Source organism: Procambarus clarkii, chromosome 26 (genome assembly GCF_040958095.1).
Source record: "Procambarus clarkii isolate CNS0578487 chromosome 26, FALCON_Pclarkii_2.0, whole genome shotgun sequence".
Classification (NCBI taxonomy): Eukaryota; Metazoa; Arthropoda; class Malacostraca; order Decapoda; family Cambaridae; genus Procambarus; species Procambarus clarkii.
Window position 1 is genome coordinate 46,521,594 of NC_091175.1, and position 18,630 is coordinate 46,540,223.

The 18,630-nt window shown below is 44.4% G+C and overlaps 1 protein-coding gene and 2 non-coding genes across 3 annotated transcripts in view; all 3 read left to right on the top strand.

Moving 5' to 3' along the window:
* The window catches only part of LOC123752976 (tripartite motif-containing protein 5-like), a 224,299-nt gene extending 206,326 nt beyond the window's left edge, over positions 1 to 17,973 (top strand). The window contains exons 7-8 of the mRNA XM_069331407.1: positions 11,322 to 11,427; positions 17,825 to 17,973. Coding sequence (XP_069187508.1) covers positions 11,322 to 11,427; positions 17,825 to 17,973 — 255 coding nt within the window. The remainder of the gene's footprint in view (positions 1 to 11,321; positions 11,428 to 17,824) is intronic.
* TRNAN-GUU (transfer RNA asparagine (anticodon GUU)) lies at positions 12,463 to 12,536 on the top strand. Its single transcript has one exon. It is a non-coding gene; the product is annotated as a tRNA-Asn (tRNA).
* TRNAV-CAC (transfer RNA valine (anticodon CAC)) lies at positions 16,317 to 16,389 on the top strand. The gene has a single exon. It is a non-coding gene; the product is annotated as a tRNA-Val (tRNA).
* Positions 17,974 to 18,630: the final 657 nt, after the last annotated feature.

Below are 18,630 nucleotides of genomic sequence, written 5' to 3' on the forward strand. Positions count from 1 at the left end.
GATATTGATTCCTCATACCTCATTTGTTAATGGTTGTGACACCACCACCACCCTGTATTGGTATTAGCAGCATAATAGGCGCTAGTGTCCCACTGCGCCACGATAGAGCCTGGTGTCAGCTAGTGCTGATTGTATGCAGTTTTGAGACCTGTTGATGATCATGCCCAGCTTTGAGAAGCTGGATAAATCATTGAGTGTGAGTTTATAGATTGTATTTTTATTTTGTTATGTTCATTTATGTTAATGCCCAGTAAACTGGAATATTTTTTGTTAGCCTTTCACTTCCCTAGACACTTATTGATATTTGGCCAGGCTGTGTTTTCCATTGATGCTGTGTGTGTGTGTATATATATATATATATATGTATATATATATATATATATATATATATATATATATATATATATATATATATATATATATATATATATATATATATATATATATATATATATATATATATATATATATATATAACTGAAAACTCACACCCCAGAAGTGACTCGAACCCATACTGCCAGGAGCAACGCAACTGGTATGTACAGGGACGCCTTAATCCGCTTAACCATCACGACCGGACAAAAGGAAGTGATAGCCAAAGCTATTTGAACCACTTCCCCGCCGGCACTCGGATGGTAATCTTGGGCATAGCATTTCATCAAATCACCTCATTCTTTGTGGGCACACGTGAGGAACACATGCGAACAAGCCTGAATGGTCCCCAGGACTATATGCAACTGAAAACTCACACCCCAGAAGTGACTCGAACCCATACTGCCAGGAGCAACGCAACTGGTATGTACAGGGATGCCTTAATCCGCTTGACCATCACGACCGGACAAAAGGAAGTGATAGCCGAAGCTATTTGAACCACTTCCCCGCCGGCACTCGGATGCTATGCTATGCCCAAGATTACCATCCGAGTGCCGGCGGGGAAGTGGTTCAAATAGCTTCGGCTATCACTTCCTTTTGTCCGGTCGTGATGGTCAAGCGGATTAAGGCGTCCCTGTACATACCAGTTGCGTTGCTCCTGGTAGTATGGGTTCGAGTCACTTCTGGGGTGTGAGTTTTCAGTTGCATATAGTCCTGGGGACCATTCAGGCTTGTTCGCATATATATATATATATATATATATATATATATATATATATATATATATATATATATATATATATATATATATATATATATATATATATATATATATGTGTGTGTGTGTGTGTGTGTGTGTTGTGACGATAATCTCCTTCAAGAGATTGAGCCTGCTCTTCCTTCCAAAATACGTCGATACATAAATCCCTATACAACTAATATGGAAGAAATATCCAACAACGACAACAACACCAAGTTTTGCCAGAAGCGCAAAACGTATGCAGCCAGGAACACCTGCTCCACCTCGAACCACCAAACTACCTGTCTTGTCGCCTGCTCATCGCTGATTGGCTGCAGGTCCAGCTGCAACTGCACTCCACCCACCACACTACTTGATGTCTGGGGCCACCACGACCTCAGTCCTCAGAATATCCAGTGCTTTCATCAGGTTAACACGTCTCGTTGGTAGACTAAGCCGTGGCTTACGTGTACTAAGAGAGGTGATAGCTTAAAGCCAATATTCCTGCACCTCTTATTTGATTGTATATTGCTCACTTGTTATTACTCACTTGTCTTAACGTAACTTTTCATTTTGTCATTTGATTATTCTTACTATTTTGATTGATTGATTTTATTATACGAATTTGTATGTCCATTTTATTCATGTTTTGCTTTTCTAACGTAATTAAAATTTCATTGTTAAATTTACTTGTGTTTTGTGTGTCTTCTCATTACCTTACCACAGACGAAGTTCCAGATTTTCTATTTTTTGTTTCTATATGTGACGAGGCCATACCCCTAGCTTTTGAACAGCCGAACACCAACGCGTTACTGTCACAGTGTGTATATCACGAAAATAAACACGTGATTAAAAATGTGACAATGTCAGACCACGGAGGAAAAATGAAACAGGAATTTTCCTGTTTCATTTTTCCTCCGTGGTCTGACATTGTCATATATATATATATATATATATATATATATATATATATATATATATATACATATATATATATATATATATATATATATATATATATATATATATATATATATATATATATATATATGCGAACAAGCCTGAATGGTCCCCAGGACAATATGCAACTGAAAACTCACACCCCAGAAGTGACTCGAACCCATACTCCCAGGAGCAACGCAACTGGTATGTACAAGACACCTTAATCCACTTGACCATCACGACCGGACAAAATGAGGTGATAGCCTAAGCTATTTGAACCACCCCACCGCCGGCACTCGGATAGTAATCTTGGGCATAGCATTTTACCAAATCACCTCATTCTTTGGGGCACATGTGAGGAACACAAATGCGAACAAGCCTGAATGGTCCCCAGGACAATATGCAACTGAAAACTCACACCCCAGAAGTGACTCGAACCCATACTCCCAGGAGCAACGCAACTGGTATGTACAAGACGCCTTAATCCACTTGACCATCACGACCGGACAAAATGAGTATGGGAGTATGGGTTCGAGTCACTTCTAGGGTGTGAGTTTTGAGTTGCATATTGTCCTGGGGACCATTCAGGCTTGTTCGCATTTGTGTTCCTCACGTGTGCCCCAAAGAATGAGGTGATTTGGTAAAATGCTATGCCCAAGATTACTATCCGAGTGCCGGCGGTGGGGTGGTTCAAATAGCTTAGGCTATCACCTCATTTTGTCCGGTCGTGATGGTCAAGTGGATTAAGGCGTCTTGTACATACCAGTTGCGTTGCTCCTGGGAGTATGGGTTCGAGTCACTTCTGGGTGTGAGTTTTCAGTTATATATATATATATATATATATATATATATATATATATATATATATATATATATATATATATATATATATATATATATATATGTCGTACCTAATAGCCAGAACGCACTTCTCAGCCTACTATGCAAGGCCCGATTTGCCTAATAAGCCAAGTTTTCCTGAATTAATATATTTTTTCTAATTTTTTTCTTATGAAATGATAAAGCTACCCATTTCATTATGTATGAGGTCAATTTTTTTTTATTGGAGTTAAAATTAACGTAGATATATGACCGAACCTAACCAACCCTACCTAACCTAACCTAACCTATCTCTACCGGTTAGGTTAGGTTAGGTAGCAGAAAAAAGTTAGGTTAGGTTAGGTTAGGTAGGTTTGGTAGTCGAAAAAACATTAATTCATGAAAACTTGGCTTATTAGGCAAATTGGGCCATGCATAGTTGGCTGAGAAGTGCGTTCCGGCTATTAGGTACGACATATATATATATATATATATATATATATATATATATATATATATATATATATATATATATATATATATATATATATATATATATATATATATATATATATATATATACATATATATATATTGGGAGTTCATAACCTCATATCATAACAGGTGGGGATTATTTCTTAGTTCTTTCTCACCCAACTTGGGAGTGTCAACAAGAATCACTGCTGTCGTTGCTGAGCAGCAATATGAGCCCAGAGGTCCACTTTGGATAGTCGTTGTCCCTGTGGGGCTTTGGGCACCCCCAGCTCCACTGGTTCCTCCCCTCAACTGTGAAGGAAAGAAAGCTCTGCTTCTGGCACTTCACTGATGCCAGTAACACCCAGAGAGTCACCTGGTGAGGCCTCACATCAACCATACGTGCACCAACCATACCAGAGTGAAGAAATGCCATTTATTTATTTATATACAAGCTGGTACATTGGGTTTATAAGAATACATTGCAATGATGTTTTTACATTCATGTAAATCCTTGTAAATTAGAACAGAAAGCCACTCAAGAAAACAAGAACACTCCAAATTATTTCTTCAAGAACATTTAATAAAAATAAATGACGATGACCAATATTGATATTAACTGAGGCTGGACCCACAACCCCTCAGTGTACTCTTCTTGAACTCTCAACACTCCCATTACACCATGTTACAAACATGTTGTTAATTGTCTTATGTCACACGTGACTGTCTCCTCTGTAACTGAGGTGAACCCTTGGTCAAAACTGTACATATATCTAATGTGCTCATGTGTTCAATATCTTCACCACATAACCTTCACTTCCCGGCCAAAAATAGTTACCAATAAATCAACATATGGTGAAACACTCCACATAATGGACAACAATAAATGGGTACACTAACTTGCACATATATGTCTAATATTGGTAAGTCCCTTGACGATTGTTCTTCAATAACATTACCTGAGGTAATTATGATCAGCCATTCTCGACACCAAGACAAAAGAATATTACATGCATGGAAAGGTATGAGCAGTTGGTCATAGGAGACACTGCTAACGACCCGTTGTTGAGTGCCTTAAACACTCCACTGGGATGTTGGGGCAATGTTTACACTGATGCATCTGGCAGCGTGGCGCCTCCCTTGCTGGCTGAGACCCAGTAACAGTCTGGGCTTCACACTCTCCTCCAAATATATCAACCCAGCCCCTTGTTTACACACTGCTTTTGTAACTGTGTGCACCTGTGTACTGCTGTGTAACTATGTGCACCTGTGTACTGCTGTGTAACTATGTGCACCTGTGTACTGCTGTGTAACTATGTGCACCTGTATACTGCTGTGTAACTATGTGCACCTGTGTACTGCTGTGTAACTATGTGCACCTGTGTACTGCTGTGTAACTATGTGCACCTGTGTACTGCTGTGTAACTATGTGCACCTGTGTACTGCTGTGTAACTATGTGCACCTGTGTACTGCTGTGTAACTATGTGCACCTGTGTACTGCTGTGTAACTATGTGCACCTGTGTACTGCTGTGTAACTATGTGCACCTGTGTACTGCTGTGTAACTATGTGCACCTGTGTACTGCTGTGTAACTATGTGCACCTGTGTACTGCTGTGGGAGTGGACGGGGGTAGAGGGAAAGACCCGGCTTAAAAAAGGTGAAACGTATAAGAGTCAATATCTTCACTAGTTTATAATCACATCTCCACCATACTAGTTCTCTTCACACAATGGGACTTTCCACCTGCAGAGTCCATAATGATGTAATTTAAGAAGAAGGTTTTGGTGGTTGACAGTGTCTAAACCCTTACGCAGGTCCACAAATAACCCAACAGGGAACTCATTTTTATCAAGAGCTGCATGAATCAAGTTAATGATACTAATAAGTGCATCGTTAGTGCTTTTTTCGGGGGGGGGGGGGGGGGGTCTGAAGCCTTATTGACACGAGATAAGTACTGTATATTGTGTTTGGCTAGATAAAAGTAAAGCTGCTTGTAGATTAGTTTTTCAAATATTTTTGACAAGTTTGGCAGAATTGATATAGATCTGAAGTTGTTGACATCAGTGAGATCACCACATAACTGGGGTTATGTGGTTGGGGTTATAGACTGGGGTTACTCTCGCTTTTTTTAGAATATCTGGAAAGATTTGGAGTTCAAGTGACTTGTTGTAGAGCAATGCAATGGCAGGAGCTAAAGATCTGGAGGCTTTTTTGTAAATTAGAGTTGGTGTCTCCTCAAGGGCACTAGACTTGGTTTTAGGGGAAAGGATTATCTCATTGACATAAGTGGAATTAGCAGGCATTAGGTACAGAGACTGTGGATAGTTACCTGTAGGATAGTCCTGAACATTAGTCGTGGAAGATGGAATATCATTAGCAAGGGATGACCCAATGGATGAGAAGAACCTATTGAATTCAATAGCACTATCAGAGGCTGAAAGCAGACTATCGTTATTGGACAGGAGTATTGGTTTGTTACATGAAATCCTTTTTTTAACTCAATATTTGTGAAATTGTGCTCCATGTTTTCTTAATGTTGCCCTTTGTTTGGGTAAATTTATCTTCGTAGTATTTAATTTTGGCTCTTCTAGTTAATTTAGATAGCAATGATGAGTAATTCTTTGAAAATTCTTTGGAGACGATTCCTAACTTATACTTCTTCTCAAAGTCATGTTTTCTATTAACAGATTTAAGTATCCCCTTTGTAAGCCAAGGATTTTTTAGCCATTTAGTTGTGACTTGTTTCGTTAGCATAGGACAGTGGTTGTTATAAAGGCTGAGAGTTTTTTGAAGAAATGATTGCACTGCTAGGTTGATGTCCCCTATGTTACCTAATTCGGTCTCCCAGTTGACATTAGCAGCAGCAGTTATAAAATTGTCTATAGAAGTTTCATTGTGCAGCCAAGAGGTTATCTTCCATGTATCTAGAGGTGGTTTATTAATGTTGGTTAGGAGAAATGTGGGGTAACGGTCTGTAGTGCTATCGATGATTATCCCTGAAGTAAGCGGAGAGGTTATGTTGGTCCAGATGTTGGTATTGGTATTTGTATTGTATTTACTGTACGGGGTTCTGTATACTGTACACTGTTCTGTATATTGTATACTGTTCTGTATACTGTACACTGTTCTGTATACTGTACACTGTTCTGTATACTGTACACTGTTCTGTATACTGTACACTGTTCTGTATACTGTACACTGTTCTGTATACTGTACACTGTTCTGTATACTGTACACTGTTCTGTATACTGTGCACTGTTCTGTATACTGTACACTGTTCTGTATACTGTACACTGTTCTGTATACTGTACACTGTTCTGTATACTGTACACTGTTCTGTATACTGTACGCTGTTCTGTATACTGTACACTGTTCTGTATACTGTACACTGTTTTGTATACTGTACACTGTTCTGTATACTGTACACTGTTTTGTATATTGTACACTGTTCTGTATACTGTACGGGGTTCTGTATACTGTATGCTGTTCTGTATACTGTACACTGTTTTGTATACTGTACGGGGTTTTGTATACTGTATGCTGTTCTGTATACTGTACACTGTTCTGTATACTGTACGGGGTTCTGTATACTGTATGCTGTTCTGTATACTGTACACTGTTCTGTATACTGTACGGGGTTCTGTATGCTCTACGCTGTTCTGCATATTGTACGCTGTTCTGTATACTGTACGCTGTTCTGTATACTGTACGCTGTTCTGTATACTGTACGCTGTTCTGTATACTGTATGGAGTTCTGTATACTTTATGCTGTTCTGTATACTGTATGCTATTCTGTATACTGTAAGGGGTTCTGTATACTGTATGCTGTTCTGTATACTGCACGGGATTCTGTATACTGTACGCTGTTCTGTATACTGTACAGGGTTCTGTATATTGTACACTGTTCTGTATACTGTACGGGGTTCTGTATACTGTATGGGGTTGTATATACTGTATGCTGTTCTGTATACGTACGGTGTTCTGTATACTGTACGGGGTTCTGTATACTGTATGGGGTTGTATATACTGAATGCTGTTCTGTATACGTACGGTGTTCTGTATACTGTACGGGGTTCTGTATACTGCACGGGGTTCTGTATACTGTACGCTGTTCTGTATACTGTACAGGGTTCTGTATATTGTACACTGTTCTGTATACTGCACGGGGTTCTGTATACTGTACGCTGTTCTGTATACTGTACAGGGTTCTGTATATTGTACACTGTTCTGTATACTGTACGGGGTTCTGTATACTGTATGGGGTTGTATATACTGTATGCTGTTCTGTATACGTACGGTGTTCTGTATACTGTACGGGGTTCTGTATACTGTACGAGGTTCTGGGTTCTGTGTGTTATGTGTTTTTCTCCTTCATGTCTTTTTCATGCTCTATGTTTATATAATGTTATACTCTCCTTTTTTGTACATTTTGTGTTTATTTTATAAATAAAGAAAACCGTCTATAATACTCCCATCGTGAGTGGTGGGGGTTTAAGGCATTGGCAGGTAGGCTGTTCCAGGGGTCTATAGCCCTTTGGGGGGGGAATAACATCTTTTTTTTTCATATATTTTGACTTCATTGATTGATAAAGATTAAGCCTTCCTAAAGGTGACACGGGCGTGAATAGCCCGTAAGAGGAGGCTCTTGCGAGCCATTACCAGTACCAATATCTAGCTGATACTAGAGCTGTGTGGATGGATGAGGTGGGGGGGGGGGGTGTGATTGTGACCTGTTGAGCTTGATTAAGCTGTTGCATCATGTATATGTTACATGCGACCTTTTAAACAAGTGGTCCGGACACATTAAATCCTCCAATTTGTTCAGTATTTTAAAAGTGTCTTTGGGAGCCGCCATGCCCCGTCTGGCTTGCTGTGTTAGTCCTGGGGCCCTCAACCGTTCCTGGTATGGGAGCCACCATGCCCCGTCTGGCTTGCTGTGTTAGTCCTGGGGCCCTCAACCGTTCCTGGTATGGGAGCCACCATGCCCCGTCTGGCTTGCTGTGTTAGTCCTGGGGCCCTCAACCGTTCCTGGTATGGGAGCCGCCATGCCCCGTCTGGCTTGCTGTGTTAGTCCTGGGGCCCTCAACCGTTCCTGGTATGGGAGCCGCCATGCCCCGTCTGGCTTGCTGTGTTAGTCCTGGGGCCCTCAACCGTTCCTGGTATGGGAGCCACCATGCCCCGTCTGGCTTGCTGTGTTAGTCCTGGGGCCCTCAACCGTTCCTGGTATGGGAGCCACCATGCCTCGTCTGGCTTGCTGAGCTAGTCCTGGGGCCCTCAACCGTTCCTGGTATGGGAGCCACCATGCCCCGTCTGGCTTGCTGTGTTAGTCCTGGGGCCCTCAACCGTTCCTGGTATGGGAGCCACCATGCCCCGTCTGGCTTGCTGTGTTAGTCCTGGGGCCCTCAACCGTTCCTGGTATGGGAGCCACCATGCCACGTCTGGCTTGCTGTGTTAGTCCTGGGGCCCTCAACCGTTCCTGGTATGGGAGCCACCATGCCCCGTCTGGCTTGCTGTGTTAGTCCTGGGGCCCTCAACCGTTCCTGGTATGGGAGCCGCCATGCCCCGTCTGGCTTGCTGTGTTAGTCCTGGGGCCCTCAACCGTTCCTGGTATGGGAGCCGCCATGCCCCGTCTGGCTTGCTGTGTTAGTCCTGGGGTCCTCAACCGTTCCTGGTATGGGAGCCGCCATGCCCCGTCTGGCTTGCTGTGTCAGTCCTGGGGCCCTCAACCGTTCCTGGTATGGGAGCCACCATGCCACGTCTGGCTTGCTGTGTTAGTCCTGGGGCCCTCAACCGTTCCTGGTATGGGAGCCACCATGCCCCGTCTGGCTTGCTGTGTTAGTCCTGGGGCCCTCAACCGTTCCTGGAATGGGAGCCACCATGCCACGTCTGGCTTGTTGTGTTAGTCCTGGGGCCCTCAACCGTTCCTGGTATGGGAGCCGCCATGCCCCGTCTGGCTTGCTGTGTTAGTCCTGGGGCCCTCAACCGTTCCTGGTATGGGAGCCACCATGCCCCGTCTGGCTTGCTGTGTTAGTCCTGGGGCCCTCAACCGTTCCTGGTATGGGAGCCACCATGCCCCGTCTGGCTTGTTGTGTTAGTCCTGGGGCCCTCAACCGTTCCTGGTATGGGAGCCACCATGCCCCGTCTGGCTTGCTGTGTTAGTCCTGGGGCCCTCAACCGTTCCTGGTATGGGAGCCACCATGCCCCGTCTGGCTTGCTGTGTTAGTCCTGGGGCCCTCAACCGTTCCTGGTGTGGGAGCCGCCATGCCCCGTCTGGCTTGCTGTGTTAGTCCTGGGGCCCTCAACCGTTCCTGGTATGGGAGCCACCATGCCCCGTCTGGCTTGCTGTGTTAGTCCTGGGGCCCTCAACCGTTCCTGGTATGGGAGCCGCCATGCCCCGTCTGGCTTGCTGTGTTAGTCCTGGGGCCCTCAACCGTTCCTGGTATGGGAGCCACCATGCCCCGTCTGGCTTGCTGTGTTAGTCCTGGGGCCCTCAACCGTTCCTGGTATGGGAGCCACCATGCCCCGTCTGGCTTGCTGTGTTAGTCCTGGGGCCCTCAACCGTTCCTGGTATGGGAGCCACCATGCCCCGTCTGGCTTGCTGTGTTAGTCCTGGGGCCCTCAACCGTTCCTGGTATGGGAGCCACCATGCCCCGTCTGGCTTGCTGTGTTAGTCCTGGGGCCCTCAACCGTTCCTGGTATGGGAGCCACCATGCCCCGTCTGGCTTGCTGTGTTAGTCCTGGGGCCCTCAACCGTTCCTGGTATGGGAGCCACCATGCCCCGTCTGGCTTGCTGTGTTAGTCCTGGGGCCCTCAACCGTTCCTGGTATGGGAGCCACCATGCCCCGTCTGGCTTGCTGTGTTAGTCCTGGGGCCCTCAACCGTTCCTGGTATGGGAGCCGCCATGCCCCGTCTGGCTTGCTGTGTTAGTCCTGGGGCCCTCAACCGTTCCTGGTATGGGAGCCACCATGCCCCGTCTGGCTTGCTGTGTTAGTCCTGGGGCCCTCAACCGTTCCTGGTTTGGGAGCCACCATGCCCCGTCTGGCTTGCTGTGTTAGTCCTGGGGCCCTCAACCGTTCCTGGTATGGGAGCCACCATGCCCCGTCTGGCTTGCTGTGTTAGTCCTGGGGCCCTCAACCGTTCCTGGTATGGGAGCCACCATGCCCCGTCTGGCTTGCTGTGTTAGTCCTGGGGCCCTCAACCGTTCCTGGTATGGGAGCCACCATGCCCCGTCTGGCTTGCTGTGTTAGTCCTGGGGCCCTCAACCGTTCCTGGTATGGGAGCCACCATGCCCCGTCTGGCTTGCTGTGTTAGTCCTGGGGCCCTCAACCGTTCCTGGTATGGGAGCCGCCATGCCCCGTCTGGCTTGCTGTGTTAGTCCTGGGGCCCTCAACCGTTCCTGGTATGGGAGCCGCCATGCCCCGTCTGGCTTGCTGTGTTAGTCCTGGGGCCCTCAACCGTTCCTGGTATGGGAGCCACCATGCCCCGTCTGGCTTGCTGTGTTAGTCCTGGGGCCCTCAACCGTTCCTGGTATGGGAGCCACCATGCCTCGTCTGGCTTGCTGTGTTAGTCCTGGGGCCCTCAACCGTTCCTGGTATGGGAGCCACCATGCCCCGTCTGGCTTGCTGTGTTAGTCCTGGGGCCCTCAACCGTTCCTGGTATGGGAGCCACCATGCCCCGTCTGGCTTGCTGTGTTAGTCCTGGGGCCCTCAACCGTTCCTGGTATGGGAGCCACCATGCCTCGTCTGGCTTGCTGTGTTAGTCCTGGGGCCCTCAACCGTTCCTGGTATGGGAGCCACCATGCCCCGTCTGGCTTGCTGTGTTAGTCCTGGGGCCCTCAACCGTTCCTGGTATGGGAGCCACCATGCCTCGTCTGGCTTGCTGTGTTAGTCCTGGGGCCCTCAACCGTTCCTGGTATGGGAGCCAATATAGTTCTGAGATGCTTTTTGTCGCTCTGTGTTGTACTTTCTCCACAGCAGATATGTTCTGAAGCTGAGGCCTCTATGCTTGATACAGCAGTCCAAATGTGGCCGCACCAGAGATGTTTACAGTTCAATAACTTCATTTTCCATGAAGTCAAAGGTTCGTTTCACTATTCCTACGGTTTGGTTGACTTTCTTAATAGAGTTCCTAATTGTTGAGAAACTTTCAATGACTGGTCACCGTGCATGCAGTAGTATATGCAGTCCCCGTGGCGCAGTGGTGAAACTCTAGCCCGGCAATTCGCGAGCAATTTAGTCTGGGTTCGTATCCTGGCCGAGGAGGATTGACTAGGTTCCAATTCTTAACAGTACGCCTCTCTTCATCCAGCAGTGAAACGATTTGACGGGTCGTATTCCGGGGTTATTAATTAAGATTAATATTAATCTTAGGACTTAGCCGTATTAGGATATAGGACCTGGCCGAAACGCTATGCGTACTAGTGGCTTTACAAGAATGTAAAAACTGGTGGACCATCCAAGTAGTAGGCGTCCATCTGTCTCAGGAGACTATGGAGTTCCGTTCTGGTTGTCGGTCTGGAGTGGCCTCACCAGGGCACAAAGCCAGGGTAGGTTGATACGGGGGGAGAAGCTGTCACCCATGCAGCAGGTCCCCCTCTCCACAGCACAGAACGTCTCAATTGGAAAGGCAAACGCCAATAAGACAGGTTCCAGCGCCGTCGCAGGAACTGTCAGTAAGAGGTTGAAGGCAACAAGGAACTGCCTCCAGGGGGGCTCCAGCTCCGGAGTTAACCTCGAAGTTGGTACAAGAAGGCACAGGGACTCCAACCCCAGAGTCTTTTTTGTTGTTGTTACTCTTTTTTGTGGGGGGAAAGGAGGAAAATTAGGGAAGAAAGAAAAGGAGGAAACTTAGGAAAAATGGGGGAGCCATTGACAAGCTGCCGGCTTCCCGTCTCCGTCGTGACCACTAGACACAAGGTTACTTAGGCATTAGGACACTATAGGAATTATCATCATCAGGAAAATATCATCAAAGCAAATGGGGGACCGTCGACAAGCCGCCGGCCTCCTGTCCTCATCGAGGCCACTATTAGTAGCTCTCAAACTCAGATAATTATTACACTTCGATATCTAAGTAGTTCCGCCTTATTACAAATTTGTTTAGTACGTTCCTCGAGCCTCCGTGGCACAATTGGTTAGCGCGTTCGGCTGTTAACCGAAAGGTTGGTGGTTCGAGCCCACCCGGGGGCGATTATTTAGGCCAACTCTAGGGGTTGACCTCAGACAAGACCGACATAACACACTTGACAGCGATGTCACACTTGGCCCCGTGATCCAGCCCGTCCTTCTCAAGTCTCCCAACGTCAACAAACTCTCGCGCGTAAGTGACCTTATCCTAACACAACAGAGAACGGCACAGTATGTCAACGTCGCGACCCATCCTCCTGTTTACACAGTAGTTGTTGTATATGCTCCATAGTACAAACGTTGACGTACTAAGTCATTACATAATAGAACTTACTGATCACTTTATAGTCTGAATTCTTAATTATAGTCTTAATTATAGACTCTTTATAGTCGGAAGTGAAGTATATAGCACTAATCACTTTATAGTCTGAAAAAATAAAGCTAAAAAAACATATATATTTCTAGGTCTAGCATAGCAGACATATGTACGATATTAGGCCTTAAATAGCGTGTATTAGGCCTAGGAAGGTTCAGTTAGTTAAGGTTGTCTTTGCAACAATAAGAGGATGGGCTGCAGTTTCACGAGCCGCTACCATTTTCTGGTACGACAATTGTTGGTCTCGGGAAGAGTATTCGTCAAAAGGCGCCGTTCTATTAGGAGGACGGGTTGAACATCTACATACCGAGTTTTGGCGGCATAACACAACAATTTGGAAAATAATATATAATTATAAACAGCCTCCCAGTCCTTTGGAGCTCATAAACTGTTTAATATGTGTAAAGTCGCCAAAGACTGAGATAACATGTTCGTAAGTACTTGCGTAACTGACTGATGAATCTCGGTCCAGACACAAAATATAATTCTTATGCTTGGAATGTTTACATGCAAGAAGAGTTGCTATAGACCTCAACAAACACGACAGATCAGCCTCCAGGGCTGAGTGGATCCCATACTTATCCTGTAGACCCCATGTATACCTATCCTGTGAGCGTTAGTGCCTCCCATACATGTCCTGTTCATGAGTGGTAGTGAACCCATACCCATCGTGTGCAGCAGTGATCACATACCCATGCTATGATGTATGTCATACGCAGCTGGCTGTGCACAGTAGCAATGATGTGCGCATCCCATGCGCAAGATCAGTACGTACTGGTGCGTTACTGCGCAGAAACACTGATACTTTTATTTATGAAGAAAATATTACCAATTATAATATTATAAAAGATGTATAAAATGTATCGTCCAAATAATATGAGCAGCAGAGTGGCGCAGTGGAAGCGTGCTGGGCCCATAACCCAGAGGTCCGTAGATCGTAACTACGCTCTGCTACGAAATTGATTTAATGTATTAATAATGTTTTTATATTACAAATGTAGGTACATAGCAGTGTCTTGCTACCCCCTTCAATATAAGTAATTACAAATTACAGATTGAGCTAGCTATATGTTAAAAAAATAAAGGCACAATAACGAACGTGGGAGATTTGTACCTGAATTTACCTGTCTCTCGTGTCCTCGACGGATAGTGGAAGCCATCGGCTTGTCAAAGGCCCTCCTCCCATGGTTCATGAGGACTGTTTCTATTTGGATTTTGAACTGAGGTAATATCTTGGTATTTAGCGACTTCGCCAGTTAGACAATTCCATAGGATAACCCTAGTTTATAGTTTAGTTCATTTAATATGAACTCTGAACTCTGAAACTCTCCCTGGACAGATGTAATAGGACCCATTATCACCACACCAGAAATAAATATCTCTTTGATATCCCCAGGGTCAAACTTAATCTGTGTAAACACTCTATGCAAATTAAGGGACCTAGTTTATGGAACTCACTCCCTAGTGAATTGAAAAACTGTAAAACTTTTGCCTTATTTAAAAGCAAAACCAAAAAGTACCTAACTTCATCTTCTTAGTTTCCTACACTGAGCTTTAAATTTGCTCTGTACCTAGTGTTACCCAATCTCCTAATTTTTATGTAATTTCAAACAACCTTATCATTGTGTTCATTGCTGTCTTCTTTTATGTGCTAGCCATATGCTGTATTGTGACTACCAATTTTTGTCAACTACCATTCAAGCTGTCATTGCAACCAATCTTATATTGTTTCTGCTGTATTATGCCTACCAATTTTTTTGTCAACTACCATTCAAGCTGTCATTGCAATCAATCTTAGCTACCTATGTGCTTTAATATACTGTACCTACAATTTTCTCTCATCTTCTTTTTTTTTTCATTTCATGTAATCTGTTATCATTTTTTTGTCTATAAATTTTGCAAGTATTTACCTCCTTAAAATTTTCTTAGATTAAGGACCTGCCCGAAACGCTGCGCGTGCTAGTGGCTTTACAAGACTGTAATTACCATATTTGTATCCTCACATTCCTTATGTACATTCTTGTATATGCATAAATAAATAAAATAAATAAATAAATAAATATGCACCCCATACCCGTCCAGTGGGCGGTAGTGGGAAGAGTTACAGAAGCACATAATGGGCTCAGGGACTGAACCCCACAATTCATTTAGCTGAGCAAGTTAATCTTGCTGAGAGTTACAAAATTCAATGCACATCATCACATCAACAATGGGCTCGAGACCGCCAACAAGTACAGTTTCTAAATTAAGCAACTGACATGGTGAGAGCCCTACAGCGAGAAACATTTGTTCGCTAACCAACTGTGTTACGGAGGCTACGCTCTCTAAAACCTTACAAATATTTCCTCCTGCTTCTTACCGCTCGCTCCCGCCATCGAAAGTCCTAATATCACTTCCTCCTGCTTCCTCCCGCTCTCTGAAGCTCTAGTAACACTTCCTACCACTCTCTGAACATATAAAAATACTTCATCCTGCTCGCTCCCGATCTCTGAAACCCTATTAATACTTCCTTCTGCTACCTCCCACTTCCTCCCGCTCTCTGAAGCCTTAAAAATATTCCCTCCTGTTTCCTCATGAAGCACATACCTTACAAATACTTCCTATTGCTTCCTACCACTGGCTCCTGCTCTCTGAAGCCTTAAAAATACTTCCTACTGCTTCCTCCCGCTCTCTGAAGCCCTAATATCACTTTTTCCTGCTTCCTATAACAAATGTTCCAGAGATGTGTAAATATTTAATTCAGAATGATCTGCTACCAGATATTTTTGCCAAATATCCCCAGTTTGCTAACTGTAGGTAGTACCAAAGTGATTGTAAGCTATCCACCGCTGCCCACTGGAGGGGAGGGCGTTGTGCAGGACAAACATATCAATTCAATAAAATAATAAAATGTTTATTCAGGTAAGGTACATACATTCAAGAAATTTTACATAATTTTATCGATTTATAGATGGAGCTAGTACATACAATGCCTAAAGCCACTATTACGCAAAGCGTTTCGGGCAGGAAATTGTGACACTAGCTCTCCACATATGTCAGTTGCTTAATTTTAAAACTGTACTTGGTGGTCAATCACGAACCCATTTATGATGTGACGACTTATACTGAATTTTTTAACTAGCTTATCAAGATTGACGCTTGCTTAGCTAAGTGAATTGTGGGGTTCAGTCCCTGAGCCCATTATGTGCCTCTGTAACCCCTTCCACTACCTCCCACAAGATGGGTATGGGGTGCATAATAAGTGAACTAAACTAAACTAAACCTCTCATGTTATCGTGACGTCACACACGCCGTACACACATAAAACAGGATTTTCTCTCTATTTTCGTTATTAAACCTTGTTTAATTTATATAATTACTCAAGCAATGTGTTTTGATCATATTATATCGCTGAAGAAAAACTATGTGCATCTTCGGTATCAATTAACCGGATTTGGTCCATATAATAACAGGTCACTATACTTCAGGTTTCCGTAGTGTAGTGGTTATCACGTGCGCCTCACACGCGCAAGGTCCCTGGTTCGATCCCGGGCGGAAACATTTGTCTTTTAAATGTTTGTTTTCATAATCCATTGAAATAAACTCCAAGTGTCCAACCACTTGGGTCGGACGGTAGGGCGACGGTCTCGCTTCTTTCAGGTCGGCGTTCAATCCCCGACCGTCCAAGTGGTTGGGTGCCATTCCTTCCCCCCGTCCCATCCCAAATCCTTATCCTGACCCCTTCCCAGTGCTATATAGTTGTAATGGCTTGGCGCTTTCCCCCTGATAGTTCCCTTCCCTTCCCTTCCCTTCCCTTCAAAGACCTAAAATTAATAACAAAGTGTATTGACAATATTTATTAAATCATAAAACTTATGCTATTTTGTAATATGTTAATACTACATTATAGTAATTATTATATTGAGGGTCATATAAGTATGTATTGTGGAGCAGAGTGGCGCAGTGGAAGCGTGCTGGGCCCATAACCCAGAGGTCCGTAGATCGAAACTACGCTCTGCTACAGTCTAATTTTTCCTACCATAACACCCCAAATGGCCGGGGAGGATTTACTGGGCGCAAATCCTTAACTGTAGCCTCTGTTTAACTCAGCAGTAAAATGCGTACTTGGTTGTAACAACGATTCTTCGCGGCGGGGATCGTATTCCAGGGACCTGCCCGAAATGCTACGCGTACTAGTGGCTGTACAAGAATGTAACAACTCTTGTATATATCTCAAAAAACAAAAACAAAATGAAATGTTTATATCTTTAATAAATGCAATCCATTCTCCGTACATTTTGTAACTATGTAGAGCACCGAACATATAAATTAAATATTGACGTAATGGACAATTACATAGTAGAATTTGGTACTACCTGTATTCACCTTATAGTTCGGAAAAAGTATAGCTAAAATCAAACAGATATATTCCAAGGCCTAGTATAACATATATGTACTATATTTGGCCTCAGTTAGCATGTATTAGGCCTTGGATGGTAAGTTACGTTAGGTTTTATGAGAAACAAATACAAAGGTTCGGGCCAACCTTGCCCGAAACGCTTGGCGTAATAGTGGCTTTAGACATTGTATGTACAAGCTCTATCTATAAATCCAACAACATGTTTGTATCTCACCTTTAATGTATGTACTTTACCTGAATAAACATTTGATTTGATTTGACAAAACCTTTGTCGGTTTATCCAAATTCAATAATACCAAATTCTACTATCCAATTGTCCATTACATCAATATATGCACGATGGAGGATGGATGTGTTGCTTATAAGCACTGCTATTAATATATCATAAGATCCTACATAGATTACACACAGAAATCACAATAGCGTGATGCATCAAATGAACAAATCCACAAGGGCCGTGGCGAGGGTTCAAACCTACGTCCGAGAGCATCCCAGACGCTGCCTTAATCGACTGAGCTACGACATGGTAAAAGAATTGCAACCACAAGTTCTACTGATCATACTTGGATCCTGCAGCCTCTCCGAGACACAAACCAGGATTTTACAACATTCCCCCCATGCACCCGAGCTCTGTCAATAAGCCGTTCTACCTCTTCGCCCTTACTTCATTACAAAATGAAGTAAGCTTGGATCATTACTGCTTGGATCCCCGAATGTCCAAGTGATTGGGCACCGTTTTTCCACTCCATACTTTTGATTCTTGCAGGGTCGGCGTTCGATCCCCGATGGTGCAAGTGATTGAGCACCGTTCCTTCACTCCGTCCTCACATCCCAGCCCATCCTAATGTCCCTTCCAAGTGTTATATATGCATACTGGCCTGGCGCTTTCACCTCATCATTTCCTTACCTTACCTTACATCCTCTTCTCATAAAGATTAATTTTCCTTCCCGACTTTCTCCTTCTCACGCCTCAGTTGTCAGTTGATGATGTATGATGAAGTGGATGAATGTATGACTGTTGAGTTCTTCATTAAGCAGGAAGAGTCGTGGCCAGACTGGGAGGTCGGACCCGGTGTTCACGCGGTCACCAGTTGGACCCGGTGTTCACGCGGTCACCAGTTGGACCCGGTGTTCACGCGGTCACCAGTTGGACCCGGTGTTCACGCGGTCACCAGTTGGACCCGGTGTTCACGCTGTCACCAGTTGGACCCGGTGTTCACGCGGTCACCAGTTGGACCCGGTGTTCACGCTGTCACCAGTTGGACCCGGTGTTCACGCGGTCACCAGTTGGACCCGGTGTTCACGCGGTCACCAGTTGGACCCGGTGTTCACGCGGTCACCAGTTGGACCCGGTGTTCACGCGGTCACCAGTTGGACCCGGT